This window comes from Poecile atricapillus, chromosome W (assembly GCF_030490865.1).
Source record: "Poecile atricapillus isolate bPoeAtr1 chromosome W, bPoeAtr1.hap1, whole genome shotgun sequence".
NCBI lineage: Eukaryota > Metazoa > Chordata > Aves > Passeriformes > Paridae > Poecile > Poecile atricapillus.
This window is the reverse complement of record NC_081288.1, coordinates 8,649,214-8,668,302: the sequence shown is the minus strand read 5'-3', so window position 1 is coordinate 8,668,302 and position 19,089 is coordinate 8,649,214. Positions and strand designations below refer to the sequence as shown.

The 19,089-nt window shown below is 39.1% G+C and overlaps 1 protein-coding gene across 4 annotated transcripts in view; it reads right to left on the bottom strand.

The window, feature by feature from the left end:
- The window catches only part of LOC131592053 (semaphorin-3D), a 134,991-nt gene that overhangs the window by 45,237 nt on the left and 70,665 nt on the right, over positions 1 to 19,089 (bottom strand). For all 4 annotated transcript variants that reach the window (XM_058863308.1, XM_058863307.1, XM_058863309.1 and 1 more), the window contains exons 4-8: positions 17,910 to 17,972; positions 16,164 to 16,283; positions 11,748 to 11,841; positions 8,358 to 8,486; positions 2,440 to 2,582 (exon numbers count right to left, since the gene is read on the bottom strand). In XM_058863308.1, coding sequence (XP_058719291.1) covers positions 2,440 to 2,582; positions 8,358 to 8,486; positions 11,748 to 11,841; positions 16,164 to 16,283; positions 17,910 to 17,972 — 549 coding nt within the window. The remainder of the gene's footprint in view (positions 1 to 2,439; positions 2,583 to 8,357; positions 8,487 to 11,747; positions 11,842 to 16,163; positions 16,284 to 17,909; positions 17,973 to 19,089) is intronic.

Here is a 19,089-nt window from a genome sequence, read left to right as displayed (position 1 = left end):
AACAAAGCCTATTCTAATTTCAGCATGCGTTTCTGGCATTAATGGACAGGAGCCCTAAGGCATGGTGAGGCAGAGAGCAATCAAGTTCTAGTAGAAAAAAACTGTGTTTACACCAAGCAAACTACTTCAGAAGTTGCTGAGCTCCTCCCATTTACTGTTATTCTCTGATTAACAGGGAAAGAAGGCAAAGGCTTAACTTTGTGAAGTACAGATCACATTAATGAGACAGTGAAAGTAGAAATAGTTGTTATCAGTTGTAATCAAAGGCATTGTTCCCGTGTCAGAGACAATTAAGCACAGCAGATGGTTCCATACCACAGCACAGATCCAAAATATCTGAGTCCATGAACAGACAAGTCTATTTGCACATTTAATTTATATTAAATACCCATAATAATTCTATTTTTACTATAATAATTAGCAATGTATTTTTTTAATTTGTTGGTAATTACAAAAAATATCATAAAAAGCAGAAGTCTGGATTATCAAGAAAATTCTGCAACTAGTGGGAAGTGTAAATAAAGAAGATAGTGTACAACTATTAATAATAATCACCTTGCTTATCAGTTTTCATTGTTTTGGTTTGACTACTAAAAATAAAATTCATTACATTTTTCCTGTTAACATGATTACTCTACAAATTCATTCTCATTTGAGGTATGATTATACACAGTCATTAGGATTTCCTTACAATACATTTGCTTTTATTATGATAGCTTATCTCGCTTTTTCTCTAGGTAAAGGATGCTGGTTTTCTCTAGCCAATATATCTTAGTTTACTATACTCTCTCATGTGTCTTGGCTTGAAAATGTTGTCTATCAATTTCTCCTAATGCATTAAGTGCTTTCTCATAATCAGCAAATGCCATGTCTAGCAGCAAATCATAAATGTTTGCATTTCCATTCTACCATTAATCACTCTGCTGTGAAATACACACTGAAGATTATCCATTCTTTCATCTGACTAAAAACCTACTAGAGACCTGATTTATGAATGAATGTTTTGTTATCTTTACACTTTAGGTCAAGGACAGAAGTGTGAAATGGCTGTGGCCACTGAAATCTCAGCTGGAGCTGGGAGTTTGCTGGACTGCAGAGCAGCTGTAGATTTACACATCCGTACCCTTGTCCACTCTTCAGTGTGTGTCCATAGCTGAACGAGTGCTCCCAAACACATCTTACTGCAAATCACAAATGCTTTTTTTCATGTACTAATTTTCAAGTTTCTTGAGAAACTGCCAACAGAGTCACACTGCTCAGAAATTGCAAGTCACTTAAAGCTTCTGAACAAAATAATGGAAATGTACCTACCTGTGTGACTGCTGTGGTGTTGCTGATATCTGATTTATCACAAGATAAACATTTGCTTAAAGCTTATGTTTACTATGTTACTAATATGAAGGCAGCTTTCAAGTTCCATTTTCCTGACTTTTACCAGTAATTCTTGAGGACCCAAAGACAGGATGGGAGCACTTCTACTGACTGTTTCTGTTACCACAGAATAGAGGAACAGAATGTCTTAGGGCACAGGGGAGTGGATAGAGTGTGTTTGACACAGAAGTCTACTGACCCTTCTGCCATTGTGGGTAGAGGCCTCAGTAAAACCATCAGGCTGCTAAAGAGCAAACTACACTGACTGCTGTCTTCATGTGCAGGAATGGTTTTTTTCTTCTCATCTTTTGAGGAGGCTTCAGCACTTGACAGAGATCCAAGAAGAGTGCAGTTCGTGAAAGCCTGAGTCTGTATATACCATTGGGGCACAAATCTTTCATAAAGGGCAAACCCAAGCAGAATGAAGGAGAAAGTGAAGGAGTAATCATCTAAAAGAGGTCAGGCACCAGCCAAATGAACTTTTTACATTGCAGGAGACCCAGGGTCTGGTTCCTCCCAGTCAATGGGTCAAGGATTGCTCCTCTTTCCAAGGGAAGAAACCTCCAGGCAGATGTGGGTGTAGCTCAGAAACTGTATACTTTCTTAGCCTCCCCTCACTCCAGCAGGTTATCAGGAATGTGCAGAAACAAATCACTGACCCCAGCTCCCAGTAAGGCCCAGGAACGGTGTACAGAGCCAAGATGAAGCTTGTATGTCCATGCATCAGTGGGCACTTTCCACAAAACCTCAAATACCTTGCCAGTGTGTACAGTTTGACTCATCCGTCCTCACTGGAAGCTCATGAAACAAAGCACTACATTGTTGCATTGAAAGTCAACAGTTCACTGGTTGGACACAGGATTATAATTTATAAACATATTAACTTTTTACAAGAGGTACACCGTCAACATCAAGTCTAATTTTTGAAAAGTAAATTTCAATGTCATTAATAATCTATGTTCAGAAAAATTACTATAATGGCTCATTTGGTAACAAAGGGGAAAACACACTTCTCACAGAAATAAACCAAACTTGCTTAGTTTTTATCAAAAAGATAGGAGTCCTCACCTTACAAACTCTCCCAACTCTGGAAAGGATTGTCTTGTCAGATGTGCTACTATCCTGTGATATTTCTCGAAAAAAGAAGTAGATTTTATCATCATCTGGGTTATAGGTATCTGGGATAGGAAAAGTTCCAATGAATTTTGCTCCTAGAAATGAAAAAAAAAAAAAGGGGGGGGGGGTTAAAAATCTGAAGAAAAACCTTAGTACTTGTTAAATCTCTGCATTTATTGTTACAACTTCCAGTGAAATAAAACCATTATATAGATATGTAGCAGCGAGTTTCTTACTAACTTCAAGTGAAAACCCCCATGGAGTCTCAAGTATTTACTCTTAGGCTGATGTTTCTGTGTATAGATTTTATTACCACTTGCAAAAGTATGCAGCACTGGTTATCATTCTCTGTTTGGAAATAGAGAAACTCAGTACAAAGTACTGCCTACACAAATCTACCTTACTGCTCCTGCCACCAAAATGAAGCTAAGTAAATTTTCTGAAATCATTCGGTAGAATTTAAATTAATTTAAATACTCATTGCAGCAGTTATAAATACAGAGATATACTACTGTTTACTAGAGCTTGCAAAGAAATCCCATGTATCTGTGATACAGCAATCTTACTGACTATACCAAATCCAACACAGTGCCACGCTGGGCAGTTAGCAACAGTTAGCCAGTTATCACAGCAAACTTCAAAAGTGGTTGGTCAATCTTAAGGATGCAGTTCCTTGTGCTTGAAAACAGATTGGCTACATCTGTGTAATTGTTTGTCTGGGTTATTTAGATCTGATTTTTTGTAAAAAAATGCCTTGTCATGGCATGCTGGGCAATTACATTATCCCTGGTCTCTTCTAAGGCAAGCATAGCTGTCTGCCTGCATCTTACAGGCGTGCTTAGTGGCCCAAGACGTTCTTCATTGTTCCAAATCTCCCTCATCCATGGTCTGCAATCCTGCTGTATCTGCTCACTAGTTGAGTGCTTTTGTTTCCCTTTTAGTTTTGCACTAAAATCAGAAATTGAAGGGTCCATGACTGCAGCAGAGGATGCAACCCTGCCTTGCACAAGTGAACCAGCTATTTGAGGCAGTGATTTTTAAGACATTCCCCAGTGTGCTACAATAGATGAGCTCTCCTGAGGGCACTTGGATCAATGACGTTTTTCTTTAAACAGAAGTGGTTATACAAATACAGTGCAAAGAGACCCTTGACTCTAAAATACATTCTTTCAGCAATAAAATACACAGTCTTTGTCCCCCAGTATCAGGTAGGCTGCAGTAGAAAGCAATAAGGAGGGTGGTGTAAGAAGGCAGAGCAAACAGAGCACACTGCTTATATGCGGGAATACGATTATCAGCTTTCAGTATAGCTTCATGCCTTTGTCCTCTTCATAATGATTGTTACTTTATATTAGCCTTGAGGAATTTTCACCATGAACTCTACAGTACACATAGATTAAAAAGAGAGTCCTTGATTCAAAAGTTTGCAGTCTGAGACAAAGGGCTTGAGACAAAATGGGATGTGTTTAAGTGCTCAGTGTTTAAGTGTCACCTTTGTGACAAAAGAATAAATTTATGGGTGAAAATAGCCACACTGCTGCTTCCATTTTAAACCTTTCTGGCATTCATTCAAACCATTTCTAGAGAATGGTGTCAGCAGAAAAAATGAAATGGTGCAGCCATCAAGATCTATAAATTTAAGTTAGGATTTCAAAATGAGCTTGAGGGAAATATTCAGTTACCCCTCAGGGCCTGTAAGGCTACTTTGAAGATCAGATCTCTAAGCATGAATAAATACATAAGAATGCTTCCAGTACAGTTTCTCAAATATGTGGTCAGCAAATAGCCATTTAAGAGGATAACTGTGAAACTCTTCTGTACCATGTTTTTGAAAGTCACATCCCCTTTTTTCTTAATCTACATTCACTGTACAAAACACTGAATGTATGGGGGGCTGGAAATTAAATTTCATTGCTCTCCTTGGCAAGCCAAATGCAAAAATAAATGTCTCAATACCAATTCCTGGAACAGATTTAGAAAAATCTCTAACTAATTAAAGAAACACAAATATTTAACAATTTTAAATCACAATTGAAAACACTGAAGTTGAAAGTTAAATCCAAACAGAAATGCATTATAAAAGATATGAAGAAGTGAAAATAATTAAATGGAAGAGATGATGATCTCAAAAGCACATAATATTCTGCAGTTGAGTTCTTCGTCTCATCTTTTCTAACCCATCTATCCAACACATAAACGTGCATTTAAACTAACTGTGAATTAGGCTTTTGGATTCTTTGTATGGGAGAAAAAACTAATGATGATGATCTAAAATTAATGTTTGTTCTCCTGTAGAAAGAGCTATCCCCCCCCCGTCACTATTTGCTTCAGCAGATTTTCCCACATATTAAGTTCATGGCTACACTGCATGTAACCAACCCAGAGATTACAGGCATCATGAGCTCTGGCAATAGATGTTACACATGTTGCTTTTGCTTTTTTTGTGACCTGGTGGGAAAAGCTGATACAGCTGGTTCTTCACTGCTGGGTTAGCTGTTTGTTACCTGCTGGCCATCACCCGCTTCTGAAACCAGCAGTGATTTTTGGCAGTGCAACCTATGGAGATCTTAGGCTCAGAAAAAGAGAACCACAAAGGTTCTGGCTGTCCCAGAATATAAAGAAATGAAAAAGCAACCCAAAACAGTGGGAAGCAGCACCTCTGTGTAGCTGGGCTGCCAGAAATTTGTGGCATGACAGAATACAAAGGACAGTGCTTACCTCATTTACCATAACCACCTACAAGTCAAACTCCTAACCCATTCTCAGCCAGGTCCTCTCTCAGGGAGGGACAAAGTGACAATAAATAATCCTATTTTAAGACAAATTCCTACAATAGGTGGGTTGAATCACCCTCTGGAAGTGTCACTTCTCTCAGTAAATTACAGAGGCAAGCGAAAGGACTGAGCTCAGACAGGATGCTAGCTTTTGCCTTTTAGAGCTAAGGGAGCTGAATCACGTCCAAAGTTCACAGAATATAAAGAACTCATTGCCTCCAAGACTTTGCCCTGGAAAAGACGACTAAATTGCTATGAAAAAAGTGAAAAGGACAAAAAAAGAGATGAATGCAATTCAAGGAAGCCCTCGTTCAAGCTATGGCCTTCTCTTCCTAAGCAGGAGGGAGGAAGGCGCAGCTGTTCAGTGGATGCCTGTGGGCAGGGCTGGCGGGTGCTCTCCTGTGCCCACGGGGCAGACTCGGTTCCAGTGGGTGGCTTTGCCATCCGGACAGGCAACCCAGCCCCACGAGCCAGTCCCTGGGCGAGGCAGCTCCGGTGAGCAGCTGTGGGAACGCCTGATTCCCCAGCCCCACTCCCCTCTGCTCCAGTGCCGCTCTTGCGGGAGTGTGAGCACTGTGAGCCTGAGTCATGGGAAAGATTAGCTGCCTTCCTTCCTCCTGTCCCCCTCTGTGGAGCTGCTATTCAGTCACTGAGATTAGGACATGTCTTAATTAGTCAAGATAGAGATGCCCTGCAAGGAACTGGAAGGTATCCCACGCATTCTTCCCTCACGCTTTGTCTTTACCTCCCTCCCCTCAGGGAAGGATAATTTTGTTTCCAGAAACAGAATAAGACTAAACTTTAAAAATATTAAGGTGCATTATAGCATAACTTCCTTGGCCCTCTGGAAGAAAACAAGCTGTACATTTTATGCTTATCCTAAGTAAAACATGAGTCATGCATGGCAATAATTTATTTCCAATGGTACAATTATTCAAGCCTGTACAACTTTTCCTGGAGGTCTAACACTTGCTTGGTAAATGGGCAGTAGAATAAGGGAAGAGGGGATTTAGATGAGATGGGAGTTTTAAACCTGAAATCAAGTAAATATTTTCTTTATACCAATATTGGCTGAAAGCACAAAAGTATGTAATTGGTAACATTACACAATAAACTAGAAATATATTGGCCACCCTATGGCTTATTGCAGAAATGATGCCGTCATTTCAAGTTGCACTTAAAATTTTCTCCAGCCTTAAAAGGATTGTTTCAAAATACTGAAAGCAGCTAGTTTATGTCTATGCCTCTTAGTATAACACTGAATGGATTGTGTTTGTGAAGTCTTAGACAGAATTGTGGCTGTAGGGTTTTATATGGCTGGAAACAAGGTAAACCTGAAGAATATATAGGGTCTTCAGTGTTTATATAGTGTGGGGCAATTTTCACCTCACGGTCTAGCACATTAAAGCTGTTTTTCAGACCCAGACATATTAATATACTCTTTTCCTTAGAAAAGTTTCACAAATACAGACGCTTTAAGTGAAAACAGAATAAATCATGAATCAATCTAAATCAGAGAGGGAAGGCAGACTCCCCCCCAACTAAAACATCTAAATATTTCTCAAACCTACAGTTTATTCTGTTTTCTTGTACTGTTCCCTTGCCTCAAACTTCTCATGAAGAAATAATAAAAAGAGAAAAATATTTTGAACTGTATTTTTAATCTACCAGTTCTTTTGGACTGGGAACTGAACCCTGTAATGCTCATCAAGGTGGATCTACACTAATGATAACACCAGATGCCCCTCAAGGCCAAACCACAGTAAATCTTTGTTTTCAGCTTATTATTGCATCCCTTAGGAAAGCAGCTACCCAGCCACCTTTCCATGCTGAGCATCTGCAGGCCATCAGTGATAAAACTGGATATGCAGTTGCATGGCTAATTAGAATTAGAGAAGTGAATGCTGGAAGGACCCATCCTGGTCCATATCACCACCCATTTCTGCTCTGCACTGCACAAGGGCTGTGTGAAAACGAGAGAGAAATGAGATGGGAGAGGTGGGACAAGAAAGATTTTTGGCAGAAGAAATGAAAGTGGGATAGGTCAGCAAAGTCAGATATGAGATTCTTCTATCTCCTGTTTGGAGAGGTAAACATGGCTTTTAAGCGGCTTTTAATTTTTCTCCTCATCTCACTGCAAAAATCCTGGGGTTATGGAGGTACATCAAGATAGAAATTTAAGGCAACAATAGAGAAGAAGGAAGAGAAGGGCTAGGGAGAAAAAAACCAAAGACATTTCCTCTTGTCAGGGTCTCAAAGAGTTAAGAGGCAAAATTATCCTTTTTAGAAGTTGTCTGCTGGGAAGCCAACTTAACCCTGTGGTCAGCAGGCCCTGGCTTTACACTGCACCCATAATAGTTACACAGGCATCCTGAGCCAGGGCCAGTGTTGCCACATCTTTAAAGACAGTTGACAGCTAAAAGGGGGATGCTTTAATTGAGCAGGGTTAGCTTGTGAGTGAAGTTTTCCATGTTACTCTGTGTGTGGTTTGAGACTGGCTGGGTGCAAATGCAGCCAGTTTTTTAGAGGGTTTACTAGCTAACAATGTTTTTTAACGGGCAAGAAAAAGCAGTGTTTTGCTTGGGAAGCTATTTTAGTGTGCCCTTAGTGGTTTTAAAATGATTCTCAAAGCAACAAAGGGTATTTTTCCCCTAAAAAAGCAAAATAAAAAAAAAAAACCTTCTAACAAAAAATTCTAGTCTGTCGCTCCAACATACTATACAGAACAGCTTTTAATGAGTGATTAAAAAAACAGTTTAAAAAAATTATTCCAACAAGAGTGGATATAGAAGCATTTAAGTCATGATATTATTTCAATTGTAGGATTATACACAGATATACAGATCAAAGACAGAAGCTATGAATAGGTCTTATGCTCCCACTCTTCCCTTAATTAGCATTTTCACCTCTGTGACTTTTCTCAAGTGCATTTCTGTTCCGCTGAGCTTTTTTAAAAAAGTCTACGTAATCCAAAGACTCCATGATACAATATCTATATTTATAGTTACTGGACATATATTTATATAAGGAAAGAGCTATTAACTTCAGAGATGCAGGGACAATGCAAATGACAACAGCATATGTTTGGGATCTTACCAGTAAGCCAGTAATGTTCAGAAATGTCAGTTCTGATGTAATGGTGGTCGTGAGAAGGGCCCAGAGAACGTGTCAGAGCAGTGTCTTTGCCAAGGAAATCAGAAGCTGTTCCAGCATAAAGATACTCATCTGAAAACGAAAAAGAAATAGGGTTCCTACAGCTGTGGCACCAGAAAAATTAAGACTATTAACATTTTGTTGGGTGAACAACATCCTGTGTTTAATTGGTCAGTAAACAAATTTAATGCCTTAAAATATTATTGGTTCATATTTTAACAGGTTATTTTGGTTCTGTAAATTTACTTACATTTAAATGAGAGTGATATTTGTAATTATACGTCTGAGAAGTAACACAGTCAAAGTCTAATATTCAGATCTTTTAGGCACTCAGAACAGTAAATTTCCCAGGCTTTAATGGATACTGGGTTCTTAAGGGTATAAAGGTCTATTTAATCTGAACAGCCTGTCTCATGTACCTGGGAGCCATGGTGAGGGCATGGCTACCTGTCCATTCCAGCTACCTCCTGTGTCCCAGGACTGCCATAGCCCCAATGGCTTTGCTGCTCCTGAGCTAGAAAAACAGGATGGATGCTTCCCCACTGGAATGCTGCAGCTTGGCCCATTCCTGGAGCAAGGATCTCCATCCAGCATTTAATTCACAAAGAGGAATTCTGGCATTAACTCAGGGAATTTGTGTTAATAGCAGAAATATGGCTACAGACACAAATCATCATCATTTTAACACAGAGTGAACTTTCTAAAATAAATGACACATCTTGCTTGAATAAGGCAGCCAGAATTTGCCTCACAAGGACACTACATCTGTAACACAGTGCTTGCTGCAACTGCAGTCACTATTTTCTCTTCTGTCCCTTTCATGAGCAATGAAAATGCTAAGAAATGCACAGTATTTTCTGTTTCCCTTCAGATCTCAGTACTTTTCAAAAAGAACCAAAGAAACAGTATCACTGTGAAGCCTTTTTTTTTTTTTTTTACCATATAGTGCATTTTGAAATATTCCTCTTTCACTGTAAAATAACAAGCTTTATTTGTTGGAAGAGGTTTATTTTTTTGTTTAACGACTTGCAGAAATAAATCCCTTTAATTAATAAAAACAAAAAAGTTCATATTCATAAATTATGATCTTATAAAAAGCTATATGATACATAAAAATCCCCTTCCAAAAGTTCCTTATCCAGGTTTTCTGATACTCCTGGGTTGAAACATTTCACAAGATCTTTTAGAGAGAGGCCTTTGTTGAGAGTGAATGCAGAATAAATACCATTCAACACTGATGTTTGTGCTTTCATTTGCGAAAGATGTAAATGCACTTAAAAAATAAGATCAAGGGGGGAAAAAATCAACAAACCAACCCACAACCCATGATCTGCAAGCACTTTATTTATCCAAAAAAGATCTATCATCTTTCTTTTTACCTCATTATTATTGTTACTTCTGTATTATTTCCATGACAGTTGTGGAAAGCACATCTTTCAGACAGCATGTTGCCTTTGTAAAGAAACAATAGTGCATTCTGAAAGGTATTTGTCATAATGAGGAATGGGCAGGGTAATTGGTGTTTGCTAACTGACAGGCACTCTGTGATCGATACATCTGAAGGGCCAACAGAAATTCTCCATCCTTGCTTAGGCTCTGCTGACAAGGCATTTTCAGCACTTCTCTCAGCATTTGGTATCTCTCATTCCAAGTTCCTGTTATGTCCTGAACAGTTTTGGTGAGTGGTAGTTTGTAATAGAGGATGGATGATGAGCAGGTGATTTTTCAGTCAAGAAAACTAGTTTTCAAATTTATCCATGGGATTTACTTACATAAGTCATGTAGTACTGAGACCACTTATTTCTACAAAGAATGAGAATTACTCAGTTGCATTAACTTACACATATGAGTGAAAATATCGTCAGATATTACTTAGCTCATAAATGTAGAACTGAATAAGAAGTGTTGTCCAAAGGATGTAAGTAATCTTTATTGCCATTTGGCAGATAAACAAAAGTAGCTAGAGAGAAGTGACATGCCAAAGTTACTCTGCTCATTAGTGGCAGAGATGGGAAATGATCTCACCTGAGCTCCAGGGCAGCATCTTATGCATGAACTATACTGCTCTGCTAGTTCACTTGGGAATAAGGTAAACATCCAAAGATAAACCAAAAATACACTCTCTGGTCAGGCCTGTAACTCTTCACAGTGCTCTCTGTATGTTATTGTGAAGTACTTGATACCAGCCACAGACAAAAAAGGGATACTAGAATAACCTGACCATTAATTTCATCTAGCTCAAAAATTTTTATGTAAAAAAGTTCATGTCTTAGGTAGCTAAAAGACAGCAGCTTCTTCATTTCACAAGATTTAATAGAACAGGCAAAGCATGAGAGTGCTACTGAAATTAGGCAATACTATAATAAATCACAGAGTTCTACTGCTTGCATGAAAAAAAAAAAAGTAAAAAAAAATTAGTTAAAGTTTTCTGGAACCCCATTTTAAAAATAGACTTCACGGTCATTAAAGAGTACTAGGGGTCTCTGAGAAGAATAAGCACAGGCTTTAATCTATTGTTTTTAATAAAGGAAGTCCTGCCCCATCTGTAGGGTCAGAATCACAAATCATCTATCTTATTATCTGAGAATAAAGACTGAACATTAGTCATATTCTTTTTATAACACAGAGTGACCGATACTTCAAAGCATTGTCACCACTGCTCTTTGGCTGCAAATGAAAACGTCATGGTGCTTCACTCTTATCTTGTATTCATATGCTCGACAGACAAGTTAAATGAAAATTGTCCAAAGCTATGAACCAAACCATGACAAAAGTAGCTCTTATAGTGATTTGAAATCCAGAGGTCAAGCTGACATTCCTCGGCCCCAAATGTCAGACCACACAGTGCTGTGATGCACGCAGCAGGCGGAGTGCACTATCTTGTTCCTCGGCTCCCAGCTTCAGAAGTGGCTACTCGAGTAAATAGAAACCTCAGAAACGTATTTATGGAAATAGTGCATGTCAGCAGACTTCAAAGGGCAGAACATATTGATAATTGCAGAAAGAGGCCCACAAGGGCTTCAAACGCTCTCTGTCCATGTGGGTTTTTTTGTTATCCTCTTAAAGGAGCAATGACTGGGTGAGGTTGAAACCGCCTTCCTGAGTGGCTGACAGAAGCTTCACAGCCATTCTAATGCCTCTGTCTCCATTTCTGCCCTTCCAGCTCTCTGGTGTCAGCAGTCTGAAGGCTTCCCCAGCCCTGAGAGCACAGATCAGCTCTGGAAACGTGATCAGTGCCAGAGGAGCTTCAGCAGTGACATCTGCTGAGCTCCTGGGCTCCCAGCAGAGCCATCACAGGTCCGAGGGCAGCACCTGGCTCTGGTGGCTCCTTACCTGCCATCACCGAAGCAAACGGCTGCTGGGGATCGAACGGGCATTTCAACCTGCCAGACTCCAGGTTCTGGGTATCCAAACGGAATACCATTTCCTGAGAATAAACACAAATTCATTATCCTGGTGTGGCAACAGAGAAAAACTCACTTAGATGTTAGCCTGCTCTGCTAACGTACAAAGTGAAGGTGTGTTAGATCATGCAGCTGTCATCTCAGCATTAATGTTTACAGTCTGTGTCTGGTTTATATCTGGATTTTTTCACTCCGTGTTTTACTGTATCCTGGTCACTCTATCGTAAACACAAATCTTTAAAAAAATACAATTATTTTCAGAAAAAAAAGAGATGCGTTGTTCGTTTCTACTCCAATTAAAAGCTGGATTGTACTTAAAAGGCACTGACTTCTACTTGGGAAAGTGCTGATAGACCATGTTGCAACAGGAGACCCTGAAGGGATTCTGGCTGACTCTGAAATTTCTCCAGGGACTGCTGAATAATGTTCACAACAGACACAGTTCAGACCCTTTTAAAAGGAAAGCAGCATATGCTCTCTCTTATTATTTTTAACAAGGCTAAAGATACAAGAGCTATCAGAATAGTTTCTTCCTTGTCGTTTCCAAATACAGTATGATTAATTCCTGGGCCACAGAACAAGGGCATAGAGGAAGATAAAGAAAGTGAGTTATTAAAAAATTATTGCCAATATTTTCAGGGGACAATCAACAACTCGATTCCTATAGGCATCCACTTGAAGCTTTATTATAGTTTTGAATTGTCAAGAAGGAGTCTTTTACTTGCCCCTTTGGTTTCCTGAAAGTACAGTTAACCTGCAATCCATAGTGAAGGCAAATTGATAGCTCAGAGGAGTAAAGCGAACTCTCTGCAGGTATAGAGACTTCATCTTCAGAATTGTGCTGCCATTAAGAGAAGGAAGATTGCCTACAGAAGTGCTTTTAACATACTTTGCTTTAACATGCTACCCTACCTACGCTGGTATTTAAAATCCCACTAGTGCTCAGAAATCTAATCAATGTATGGTAGAGACAAAAATTTAGAAGCTAGTTAAAAAAAAATCAAAACATCTCCAGGATTTAAATTATTAAAAATGGGTGAAATGATTTTAATTATTTTAATTATTCCATATCTCTGCCTTGCAAGAGGCCAGGAGTATACAAATGACAAGCAAGTATGTCCAAAGATGGCCACATAGGATTAGACTTCACAACACATTAATTCAATTCATCCTTAATGCACATCAGATTATAAACGACCAAACCTTTCTATGTTATTGAGGTGTCTCCTAAACTCTCTGGGCTCAGAAGACAAAAGCCCAGGATATTGAATAATTAAGCTCCTTAAGAGAAAAGAAAAATCAATTCCAATCTAGGAACATAAATTCAATTTCCTCCAGCAATCCTAGCTCGTACAAAGCGGAATTTAATCAGCAAAAATCTTGTTCCCTTCCCAAACCTGTGGAATATCAGGCAAACCAAATTCTCAGGCTACTGAAGTGAGCACAGCAAGGACAAAACTGAACTAAAAATTAGTTGTTTTTTTCCTGACAATCTTTTTCTGGTGTCCCATTGTCCTTTGTTCTAGGATGTAGAACCCTGAGCTGCTCAGAGAACCCTTGCTTTATCACATGTGAAGAGGCTGTCTGCAAGCCCAGCAGTACTCAGGGGACCAAGGGAGTTATAGATCAACATCAAATATTTCAGAGCTCACCCAGACAAACTAATGGACACTACCAGGCATTCACACAGAATTAATCTCCTGCTTTCACTTTGGGCAAAGCTTTCAAAGAAAAGAGCAGCCCTTGGAGAGCTGTGGCTAACAGCACCAACCGGGCCAAGCCTCGTCTTCACCAGCCAAGAGAAGTTTTGGCAGCAACTCGAGCAAAAACAAGACGAGGACTTTAATCCCCTTTAATTGTGTGATCCCGTTGGGGATTTGTACTGCTTCAAAAGCAGTGTCTGCTGTGGTTTTGAGTCACCTGATCTACACTGTTTTCCTCTGTTTCCACAGCACTGGCACTGGCCAGGAGAGCACTGTGCAGATCCACCAGCAGCTTTCAAAGGTCAGCAGAGCACTGCCTGACTTCACAGCCTCCATGAGGCTATCTCAGGGCCTGGCTCTCCCAAGCATCCCACATCTTCCTGGAGAGGTTGCTAATTACCAGACACTGATTATCTGTTATTATAACGCTGCGTTTTAAATCTAAAAAAAAAAAAAAAAATTACAACGGTGAGGGAGAAAAAAGAATTCTGAGAGAATGGATTTCCTGGCTTCAGTTCCTACAAGGAGACATTTTCAACTGCCAGACAAATTCACATCTCTGGGCCTATCCTCAGCACCCTTCTGCCTTGTCATATTTATCTGAAGAGGTGATGGAAGGATGGTGGTTGAAGGGTGTTTGGGCCTCCAAGAAGGAAAGGGAAAATATGCCTGATGCCATTCAAGGCTGATAACTCAGTAGGAGGCTGTAGAAGAGGTGCTTTGTCAGAAGAGGCAGGAGCAGTGCTGAACACTGTCCAACCTACCACTGCAGCTGAGCAACCAGGAGGAATGTGGGAGAGGCATTACTGGGGGACAGTGAGGGGATTAGGAAATACAATACCAGGATTCTTCTTCCATTTCCTCTCACAAGGTAATTGGTCATGTCTGAGACAGACCCCTTGTCTAGACTGGCTGCCAGACTGAACAGTCAGACCAAATCCATAATTTCATAAGGTCTGGTGAAAACAACCTTCACAAATCAAGTAGATGAAATGAAGTAGGGCAATGGTAGAGTGAATAAGGAATCTTGCTAATGACCCAGAGGTAAACCAGAGCCTTACTTATACTCTTGCTGGGAGCTTTTCTGTTCCATTCAGCTGTGTATTTGATCATCCAGCTAAGAAATCAGCATGGTACAAGGGATCTAAAATTTCACTTGCTTCAACCAGAATATTTAAAGTAGCAAAGCAAAGAAGTCTACAAAATTATTTAATTGTAAGCCAAATTATACATCATATACCAGACAATACCAGGAGCATTAATGGTTTATTAGACAAAGAACACCACCATGTAGATTTCTTACAGCTTCAGTTTTCTGTTGCACAGTCAGCCCCTCTGGGTTGGTCATCCAACCCATAGATTGTAGGGTACATAATGATGGAGCTTAGTCTGGGCAAGCATTAATCCCTTTTTTTCTTCCATGAGGATCTTCCCTTGATTCCATGTATCAGTGATAGAACATGGTGGAATAACTTTAAATGAAATAGGGTAGGTTTAGACCTACCCTTAGACCTACAATATCTAAATATTGTGAAGAAATTATTCCCTGGCACCAGCATGGGTTACCCTAAGAAGCTGTGGATACTCCATCCCTGGAAGTGTTCAAGGCCAGGCTGGATGGGGCTTTGAGCAACCTGGTCTAGTGGAAGGTGTCCCATGGCAGGGGGGTTAGAACTGGATGATCTTTAAGGGCCCTGTCCACTCAAACCATTCTACGATTCTTATTCAGATTATTCCATTTAGTAATTTCAGATGTCATTTCTTATATTTTAGAATTTTATCCAGCCTTGAAGAAAAGAGAAAGCTATTTCTATAGCAGCATAGGAAGCCTCCACCACAGGCAAGCAGCCAGACAGGTCACATCTCAACACTGTCTGAGAACAGCGGCAGTGGGATAAATATAGCCAAGGTGTGATACATACAGGAGTTAAAAAGAGACTTGTGTACTAAGTGGCTGCTTGACACAACACCAAAATTCTTCTGTTGTAGAGGTTAGGTCTCAAACATTTACCACTTAGGATAGAGATTTCTTTGTCACCAGCAAATGAAGACCAATCAGCTGCTAACTTCAGCTCAGGAATATGGCACTAGTGATGGAGGACACCCAACACCTCTTTTGTGACCGAACTGCAACACATTGCAAAGTCCTGAGATGCTGTCCCTGCACTCAGGCTCAGAGACCCTTTTCAAAGTGTTTATTACTCTCATGCACAAGGCATAGGAATCGTACTGTGGACCAACAATATCTGTACATTAAAAGACAGAACTACAAGTTTCATCTTGAACTCTGACTGTATGTGCATACAGAAAGTATGTGCAGAAATGACTTACTAGAAAGGAAGACATCTGGGTTAGATGTTCTCTTCACTTAGTTAATCACATGGAAGTGTCAGTCTGAAAAACTTTGTGCATTAAGTTAAGCCTGAGGAAAGTATTTTGCTCAAAAGTGATATGCACATACCAAATGTGAGAACGAGAGTTCCCGTCTGACCTGCAGAATCCACCATTTACCCTGTTATTTATGCAGGCTGCTGTCAGGTCATTTTTTACACACTCACAGAGTATTTTCCAATCTATGATGAATGCTAAACAAGATGAGGGCTATTCCTTGGCACGTCACACCAGTGAGAAAGTTAAATTACCTCTTTGTGAGTTCCAAGTTCAATGTATCCACAAAGAGGATGAAATGCTCCTGTGCCACAGACATAAACATGGGTCCGGTTGTATGGCTGAAGAACACGGATAAAATTGGAACATTCTGTCTGTGGGGAAAAGAAAGATAAAGGTTACTTTTCATGTTTATTCTTGTTTTTCACATTAAACATTCTGTTTTTCACATCAAACATTCTACTAAGTTACAGCCATAGCACTGGTGTACTTTAACTCAAAACTACTGTAGCAGTGGCTGCTTACAAAGTAGTTCAAAGCTGCGACAACTAAAATTTGACCGTGGCTAACTACCAGGCAGTTCATCAATCAGACTTGCAAACCTAATTCTGCTGTAATGCTTACAGCCACAAGAAGCTGTGCTCACAGCTTGGTTTGAAGGGTATCTGTTCAGCCTGTGCTGTAGCAAACAACACCTGTCAACAACTGGGCAGAGGTCACAGAGCCTCTGGGTGTGCCTGGCTACCAGTCCTCCTGCCTTTGCTTCCCAGCTCGGGGTGCTGCATGTGCTTTAGCACCAAAGATTACGTGATTAAACTAACTGTGGTGGGCTGAAAGGCTTCAACACACTTCAAAGGATATGCTTTGTCTCTGCAGCAGTCACGTCTTACTGGTGACTTCTATTTGGTCATTTCTGAGTCTAGCTGGGTTTGGTCCTTGCTGGTAAGCACGGGCAGCTGCTATGTGCTCCAAAGATGATACATGGGCTGGAGAAAAAGACTTGCTCTAGCTTTCCCCAAAATGAAATTAATACAGAACACAAAACAAGTACTTCAGAGGGAATACACAAGATCTGTTCATATGTGCAAGACATCACCCTACACGTAAGTGAGAGTCCAAAACAAGTATTTATCTCCCAGGACTCTCTCCTTCTACTCTTATGACAGAAACAGAACAGCACAAATCTTACATATACACCAGTAAAAGAATATTCCCAGTGCTCAGCAAAGTTGTTGCTTAGGTTTTGATTGCTGTAAAGATAATGGTAGCAAGAAGTTAGAATACAAAGTTGAAATTCTTAATGCAGAGACCTGGGAGTGTTTTGAGCTGAAATCTACCTTGGTAACTGACATTAGGAGATTTTTTTTTGAGAGAAAAGAAAGAAGTTTTTATTTTAGTTTACTTTACAGCCAGGAAATGTTTACAATTGTAGTGGGGTCTAGACATACAATGTAATCTGGGGTATGCAAAACATATAAAAGTTGGATTGTATACACATATGTACCTTAAATATACTTCCTAAAGAAAATTTGTGGTTCCAGGGAAAAGCCATTGAGTCTCAGATTTTCTTTTAACCCTAACTGAAGCTGTCTGCAAGTTGAATTGATTTGTACACTGTTCTACCACTCTCTTTCTTTAATGAAGTTACATTCAGGACACTCCTAAGGAAAAAAGCATTTTAATGCAAAAAAAGTGAAAGTATTACATTATAATGGAAGTACTGCCTGGTATACATTTCTGAGGAAAGTTCATTCATCTCTCAGCTGCATTTATTACATTAAGGAACAACCTAACATGATTGCTGTCTGCAATGCTGAGTTTTTTTAAGTATTAATATTCAAAAAACAATAGAAATGTAGGGGTTTTTAATTAAGAAAAAACACTTAGGACATTAGTTCAGAAGTGTAACAAGAGCTTAATAATGTATTTTGTGCATTTAGTAAGAAATACACAGATATTCATAATTCTCAGCAATAATAAAAACTATACATCATACTTACATAAGCATCTTTCCCCGCTAATTTGCATAATTCTACCTTTTCTTTTGTTGCAGGCCAGTAAATCTGTAACATAGTTAAAATAAACCAAAGATTATGAAGATTATAAACTGTCCTGTGACTGTAGATTAATTATTCCATGAATCAACAGTTAAAACAGATTTATGCATGTTGAAGGACCTTGCCTGTAAATTGAAATGAACATGACTTCAAACACAAGATTCCATTTCAAAATTTAAGAGGTTTTAAATCAACCCCTCTGATCTTTGTTTATTTCTTCACTGGCTACATGTACTTTTAAAAATCATTCAGTTAATCTGGCCAGGGCACCTTGTCACCATTACGTGTTTCCCTCAAAGTTATGATGAGCCAAATCATCTGGAAACTAAAGTGATTGTAAAGTCAGGCAAATTACATTTGTGAAGAATTTGAGCCAGTGGACTTGGCATAACTGTTTTAAAAAAATACTTAGCTTTTTCTGATGATTTTCAAATGAAAATAATTAGGTACAAAAAACTAAGGATAGCTCAAGGGAAATTGGTAGAACAAAGAGTACATTTGACAGAAATCAACAGAGCATGGTTTAAAAATGTCACCCATCAACATTAACTGAGTTTACTCAGAAAATGAAACAGAAGTTTAGAGTAGAATCATGGACCTTAGATAATTGGCATTAAATATTTATACTGTTTATCTTTCTTTTTTAATCTGCCCTGAAGAATTCTACAAAATAAGTTTTGATGTAAATTAATTCAGATGACAAAATACTATCAGTTACTGTAATCCGAATTATGTTAGTGAAGAAATATCAAGGAACAACAGTTCAGGTTCTGCCTCATTGATTTCAGTTAAGCAGTCAAAACTGGGTATGATTGACTACAGTTTGATTTAAATTTAAAATAGAAGCTAAATACAAATTCTTCTAAAACCACACAGATAAAAATGGATATTCTGTACTTCTAATTTTGACTACTACTTCTCATAACTAATAGAAAAAACACCACAAATCACACAAATGCTTTAAAGTAGTCTTCAACCACACTTTACAAAATCTTAAACAGCAAATATATAAGAATGAAGAATTATTATAATATGTATTAGAAATTAAAACATCACCAAGGAAGGATGCACAACTCAATGGCATACAAGAGAAGTTGACTGCTGTCATATTCCCTTTGACCCA